The 7,500-nt window shown below is 38.1% G+C and overlaps 1 protein-coding gene across 1 annotated transcript in view; it reads left to right on the top strand.

The window, feature by feature from the left end:
- Positions 1-5,212, top strand: part of LOC144975193 (putative glutathione S-transferase 7) — a 20,078-nt gene extending 14,866 nt beyond the window's left edge. Inside the window, exons 4-6 of the mRNA XM_078919012.1 lie at positions 1,037-1,152; positions 2,198-2,302; positions 4,705-5,212. Of these exons, the coding sequence (XP_078775138.1) occupies positions 1,037-1,152; positions 2,198-2,302; positions 4,705-4,863 (380 nt within the window). The 3' untranslated portion in view covers positions 4,864-5,212. The remainder of the gene's footprint in view (positions 1-1,036; positions 1,153-2,197; positions 2,303-4,704) is intronic.
- Positions 5,213-7,500: the final 2,288 nt, after the last annotated feature.

Raw genomic sequence — 7,500 nt, 5'->3', positions numbered from 1 at the left:
ACCTATGACGACGTAGTCGGGACTTGAGAGATTTGATCCGCCCACCATCGATATCTGGGTGGGGATTCTGACCTTCCATAGCGGGCGTACTGTGTCTTATATCCCCTTATATCTGTTATCCAGCAACATGCTTTCTGTCTTTGTTTTTGAATGAGATTACTTGGTTTTTTTCCTGGCCCTTGTCGGAGTCCTGGCTGGGAGGGAAACAGTCAAATGCATAGTTATTGTTTTGGGAGATGCTATTTTTTCCTTGTAAATCATCTCTCTGTTATGTATTATTATATTTGTTATTTTTAATATATAATGTAAGCATTTGAGTGTATTCCTCTTTGTTGGATTTTGTACTTGTGTCCGGATGAGACTTATAGGTGATCTCAAACTAAGTACATTGGTGGTATGCTCTTGGAATCTACATCTGATCCCTATTTGTTCCCAGTTCCCCTATGTCTTACTTTCTCTTGGGTGCTTTAATTGTAATTCTAGAACTTTTTACTATCCCATTTTCTTCCTTTTTACTGGCGCTGATATAACCTAAATGTGTTGCAAGCGCCGTAAAACCCTTAAAAACAAACAACAAACCATCGATATGACACTAATATCACTTCGCGAATGGTCTTAATAATTATTAACTTTGAGCTCGCTGTTCAGCTCACAGAAAGGGTTAATCATTCGTCATTGAATGACTTCTCTGCCATCCAAATTGTGTTTTTGAGATAAGTATGATTGCCCTGCTTGTTACGTCAGTTTGCGTCATAGGATTGACCAATATCCAGGGTCGTGGCTGTCTTGGTTGATTTGGTGCCTGGCACCGCGTCCATCTTTTGAAAATGGATTACAGATTTTTAAAAAATAAAATGAAATAGAGAAATGGTATATACCGCATCTTATTTATTTTGAGTAAGTCGTTTGTTTAATATTATTTTCTTTCTTCTGTATTTACAAATATGGCATGGTTTAAGTCATTTTCCTCTGATTTTGGCACCACTCTATAGTGTGAGCATGCCACGCCACTGCCAATATCTGTTCTTTCCCTCAGGATTGTACGGCTCTAACAACCTGGAAGGTCTGACCATTGACATGATTCAGCACCAGAGGGAAGATCTGCTACAGGCCCAAACGAAAGTCATGTTCGCTCCAGACGATGCAACTAAGGTAAGTTAATACTGTCAGTGTTGACATTTATTCTTTTGATACCATGCGCCTTCCAGCCAAACCAACTGGCCCTTCATTAAGTTTGTGATATCTTATCACTATGCTTTGATCAGCAGTGTCAAAAATGAATGACCAATGCTGAGATTCTAGAAGGCCCACTAATTTGGTTGGTTCGAATGTGTTCTAGATTTAAAAATAAAAATATTAATAATAACCCGAGCATTATTATAGTGCAATATCCACTAAAGGTGCTCGAAGCGCTTAACAAGGGTTTCCAAGCCAACAGCAAAACTAACATGTAGGTCGGACATGACGCGTGTAAGGCGATAGTATTTTCTCGACAGAGACAACGATGTTTGGCAGATAAGCTCTCCTTTCACACCTGATTGCATCGGGATAAAGAGAGTAAATAGCCTTTTTCAAGCACTCAACTTTGCGCCGGTCAGAGCGGGGCACGAACCCAGGACATACTGGTTCGAAAGTGAGTGTCATACTTCAAGACTACAAATCTTCACAGGATTGCACTGATCGCCAACCACCTTACTTTTCTCGGCCGCCACACTGGCTTATAGATACTAAAAATAAAATGCCCATCAGCCTTATCTGCCAAATCAATCGTAAACAAAACTCATAATATGTTCAAGTAACCGCAACGGCTTAATGAAATAAATTATAATTAAAATTCCTTTTATTCATTCCATATGGGAAATTTCTCTCTGGGGTCTATTCCAAGGGAAAACTATAATAGCCCAGGCATCAGCCGCGGTGCGCAAATTGTACTAGGACGAGGTGGTGACTTGCTCAAGGCCACACACACAGCGCAGCCGTGGGTGATCGAATTCGATACCGTTCGGGTACGAAGCAAATAAAGGCATCTCCACCTGGTCCTGTCAGCAGCTATTCTTGGAGCCATCCCAAGAGACAGACCTCTTTGTTTTAGGTCCCTCTTTCCTTAGGGTGTCCATCGCAGAGCCTTTCTTATCAGTGTTTCATAAGGTCTACATATTTATTACATTTCGAATTCTGTTTATTTTAATAATTGCAGGCAGAAAATAAAAAGAAATTAGAAGAAAACCAATTACCCACAACCCTCAAGTTTTTCTGTGACATTGTCAAGGCGAACGGCGGTGGCTACGCAGTCGGGAAAAAGGTAAGCTTCGGAAAATTACCAATTCGATTTTCATCATTATTTTTCAAAACATCATTTTACATGTAATACATCCACACAAAAATTGAGTTTTTATACAGCTCAATTTCCACTAAACGTGCTCAGAGAGCTTTACAAGCCGTCCTTGACCAACAGAGCACGCAACATATAGAAGAAGACATGACGCCTGTTAAGCGATATTACAATTTTTCCGACAGAGACAACGTTGTTAACGGGCATGTACTCATCTGACACCTGAGTACGGTGAGAGAATGTGAGTAAATAGTCTTTTCCAAGGGCTCACCTATTCTCGAACCCAGAACCTTCCGATCCGAAAGCGAGTGTGATACCACAAGATCACATAGCCACACACACGACATTATACAGTTGTAAAATATAGTAGTCATTAAGAGCCATTGGGTCCTTGGAGCAGGAGATATCACAGTTTCTATAGCGTGAAACGGACAATAGCAATTGTCTGCTACCCTTTGGATAGGACGCTAGTCTATCGCAAAGTACTTTCCGCAAGGTCTAACAGACCCAGCTACCCCCCCCCCTCATTTGGTTAAAAATATTCTTTTATTTCTAAATTATAAAATTGTACTGGAATTTCTATAGTAGTAGTAGTAGTAGTAGTAGTAGTAGTAGTAGTAGTAGTAGTAGTAGTAGTAGTAAGCCTCGCAGTCCGAATGACGCTTGCTGAGAATTGTGTGATTCAGTCATAGTTGATGAGGATAGCTGCTCTCTCTATCCATGTTGTTAATTGTTTCCATTGGTCACGGTCCTGGACAAGAGTTTTGAGGCTGTCGAGATCTTGGTGTGACACTGCAATATTTCTTAGTTCTTCAGAGTTAATTTCGCCTCTTCTGAATCCAGAGATTTCTATAACCTTTAAATATACTGGTTCTCATAGATATAAATCTGAAAAGGTGTGCATAATACAGTGCAAGACAAAAATTACAGTGGCTGCTCCTTAAACTGAGCTTTTATTTAGCGGAATATCCACTAAACGTGCTCCAAGCGCTTTACAAAGGGGTCCCTGTCCAATATCAACATTTAACATGTAGGACAGGACATGACGCCTGTTAGGCGGTATTTCAATTTTTCGGAGAGACAACGCTGATAATAGCCCTATATTCATTTTACACCTGAGTACGGTTGAGAGAATGTGAGTAAAGAGCCTTCTCCAAGGATGCAACCACGCGCCGAGCGAGGCTCGAATCCATGACCTTCCGATCCGAAAGCGAGTGTCATACCACTAGACCACATAGCCGTTTCCTCAACCCTCTCCATACCAACCATCGGAAAATCGTTACAGTCGTTTCGATACAACCAATAATTTTTCCTTTCTGATTTCTTTTGCACATCACAAAATTTAAAGAAAATTTGTTGTTATAGCTAGAAAAACTTGACATTGTTTTGTAGAGATCATTTTGCTGAACAATATTAAGCATAGAATGTACTTGTTGCTTTTCTGGTTGAGTAAGAAAAGTATATTATTGTGTTGGGTGGGTGCAAAGATTCGGTGAAAATTCTGAAAATGGCTGATACTGATAAGGAGAGAGTTGATTTGTCATTTTGATACCCCCTTCATTATGCCATTCCTAGACTATACATGATTTCTTTGAGATTTTCCAAGCGCTTCGACAATTCGAATTTTATTATTTTGAAAACAGCAAAACAAATTAATGTTCCACTTTGTTATCAGTTAGTTCTGGTTATGTTTGTTTGAACCTCGAGGCATCCATCAAGAATCATTTTTTTAAATATCGGTTTAATTTTTTAAAAGAGATCAAGGGGGAAAACTGTGAATATGATTTTGTCACAACAAACTTTTATCATCGGCTACTTCCCTTACAATTTATTGTTTCAATTGATCCACTTAGATGAAACTGAAAATGTTCGAAATCCCAAGAAATTGTAAATTATATATATATATATATATATATATATATATATATATATAATTTATATATATATATATTTAAGATCTCTCTCTCTCTCTCTCTCTCTCTCTCTCTCTCCCTCCCTCTCTCTCTCTCTCTCTCTCTTTCTTTCTTTCTTTCTCTTTCACTAATTTGTTTGTTTGTCTCTTCTTTTTTATTTTTTGTTGTTGCTTTTTTGTTGTTATGTTTAGGGGGGGGGGGGTATTTTTGTTGTCGTTGTTTTCCGTGTTGTTATTCTGTTGGTTTTGTTATATTGTTTATGTTTGTTTGTTTTGTCGTAGTTTTTTTTTTTCTTGGGGGGTGGGGGGGGTATTTTTTGTTCTGCTGTATTTCATTTTATTTTGATTTGTTTTAATTTGGGGCGGGGGGGGTTGTTTTGTTTTGTTGCATCTTTTTTTTTTAGGGGTTTTTGTAGTCTCTTTTAACTCTATTTTATTTCCTTTTTCATCCCCATTCCAGCTGACTCTGGCTGATCTGATTATCTACGAAGGGACGCAAGCCTGTTCAGGGGACGGTACTCTTGACAAATACCCGGAACTGAAAGCTCTGAGGTCAAAGGTTGAGTCGTCAGGGTCGATTAAAGCTTATATAAGCAAACGGAAAGAGACCCCATTTTAAGATATTTAGCAAATTAAATGATTTCGTTGACCGTCAAACTGGGATAACTGACTGAACGGGGGAAACTCTAGCTTTTGCATTTGGACCAATAAGAGATTGGTTAGTTTTGTGGCGATTATTTCTTTTGGTAAAAATTTAACCCTTTTAACGGGTACAATAACCACAACAAAGCTGAGATTATTCAAATTGCTCCAAATTCACAGAGTATTATAGGCAAAGTTTCCCCTTAAGTCAAAGTGACCCCAATTGATGGTTCCGCTTATATTTTTCTTACCATTACACAATATATCCCAATGACCTTTCTTCTCTCTTTTCCTTTAATCACGATAATATATATATATATATATATATATATATATTATATATATATATATATATATATATATATATATATATATATATAACGTGAGCCATGTGTTACATCTGATTTACGTCTACAAATTGTTGAAGTACTACCTTTTTAAGCACATCTGAATTGTGTCCACAAAATGTTGTACTTTGTAAAATCTCTCTTCCTCATTTTGTTATAATATGAGCAAAGAATATTCTCATGTCTTCATTATTATATTATTGACACCTTCGTTCTAAATGATTCGTAGACAAAATTGTCAGATCCGAAACCTATAAATAGCTCGGTAGGTTGTGAGTTTAAATCCTGGTGAAGGCACTACACTGGGATAGTTTTTTCCTTTATTGAAATCTCTATCGTAAGCCTTTTGGAGATGAAGTGGATTCTAAAGGAGGTGCCACGGATGATTTACACATGTCTATTGTTTAAACGGATTTGTTACATCCCATACATTTTCATTTTTTCTGAATAAACAATTGATTATTTTTCCTGTGACAATACCATTCAGTTTTGTTTTGTTTTTGTTAAACTCATTTGATTTCTCACTCGATGTGATGGATGGAATCCCACCTTTGATTAGTGGTTGGAATTATTCCCTTTAGAGGGGAGGGGGAGTGGGAGTTGTTAACCACCCCGAGCGCTATGGATTCTTCATCTATCCACAGTTGTGTTTCTGTTAGTTTTTGTTTTGTATTACTTAGGGGGGGGGGTGGTTACCTCGGATGGGATCTTTTGACATCCTGCTGTGTTTTCTATCCCTATAAACTGCAAATCGCTTAAGATAAACGCCCGGGGAGCAGAAAAATAGTTATTCTTGCCCGAGGTTTATCTTATCCAAAACCCATGGGGGACAACCCTTCAGCGACACAAACATTTGTTTATTCTATTTATTATCCCGTCTTTAATAAATACAACATTGCCCCAGAAAGACAGCCCAGTTTCCTGTTAATCTTTTAAAACTAAGAGCGAGTTTACCCGACTATTATTTGTCGTTAGAGTCATCTTTCCCATGCAACAGGTCTGCGATGATCTAAATGCTTGGAGATGCAGTGTGAGAATGATTAAAATAACAGGCGAGTTGAGACGGTATCATCACTCGTCCCCTAATCTAAGCTAGCGATGAGGACAGAGTAAGTCAGATATGTCAACAGCCGCTTTTTATTGGTTAATCCCGTTTTTCTTAGAAACATCCTCTTTTATCCCTATAAAAATTCTACCCATAGTTCCATTATTTTCACGCCCCCTTGTAGTTTCGACAGTTCCCTGTCAGTCTACAATCCAACCCCTAAGAGTAAGACCAAATCATATTCAAACCTGAAACGTCAATTCCTACATATTGATGTTAAACCCCGCCTTTTATGATATAACATTATTTTGATAAATGCCCGTTTCACATGTTTCAACATCCTAAACCAATTTAAGAAAGCTTGATTAAATAGTACTCAACACGATAACCTGTCCATTAACTTGGACATAAAACTGTCCCCAAACGTATCATTCACAGACCAAGTTTTACTGATATAACTGCATTGTGCCCATTAAATCCATTTGCTGTAACAATTGACCACCCTGCACCAAAATTCTTAGATAACCTCTTGCATTAGCTTACTCTATTACGAGTACATAAGAATGATTAATGTGACATTTTGTCTTATTTATTTGAGGAAATACGATTTCAAAATGCCAAAAGTTAGAGAAGGGCTTATAATTTCAAAGTACAGTTTTTAAACTATGTGAAGCCGGGTGGGCAGGGAAAGAAATATCAAGAAACAGGATGAGAGAGGAAGAGAAAGAATGAGAGAGTAAAATACACACACACACAGACGTGAGAGAATGAGAAAGAGAGAGAGAGAGAGAGAGAGAGAGAGAGAGAGAGAAATAAAGAAAAAGAGGAGCGAGAGGGGGAGGAGAGAGAGACTGCTTGTGCGGGAGGGAAATAGAGTAAAGATTGAAGCCTGACTGTATAACTCTGGGTGTTGGTGTGTGTGTGGTGTGTGTGTGTATATGTGTGTGTGTGTGTTTTATGTGTGAAAGAAACAACAGGGAGACGGATAGAGTGACGTAGACATGAAGAAAGGGATGGAGGCGGAGCAAAGAATTGTAGGGATAGTTTAAGAAAGCATCTATTTGTTTCAAAGTAAATCATAGTCAATCAACTGGAAACATATTGAACAATGAGATTGCAATTGAAGAAATGGCTGGTCAAATTATTCATTGCATTGTTTCCATTTTGAGTCAGATGACAGCTTGAGGAGGAGGGATTGGGGCTTATTGTACAATGACTTACA

This window comes from Berghia stephanieae, chromosome 6 (assembly GCF_034508935.2).
Source record: "Berghia stephanieae isolate SIO BIC M18660-M18661 chromosome 6, UCSD_Bste_1.3, whole genome shotgun sequence".
Lineage (NCBI taxonomy): Eukaryota > Metazoa > Mollusca > Gastropoda > Nudibranchia > Aeolidiidae > Berghia > Berghia stephanieae.
The sequence above is the reverse complement of the archived record's forward strand: the minus strand, read 5'-3'. Positions and strand labels throughout refer to the sequence as shown.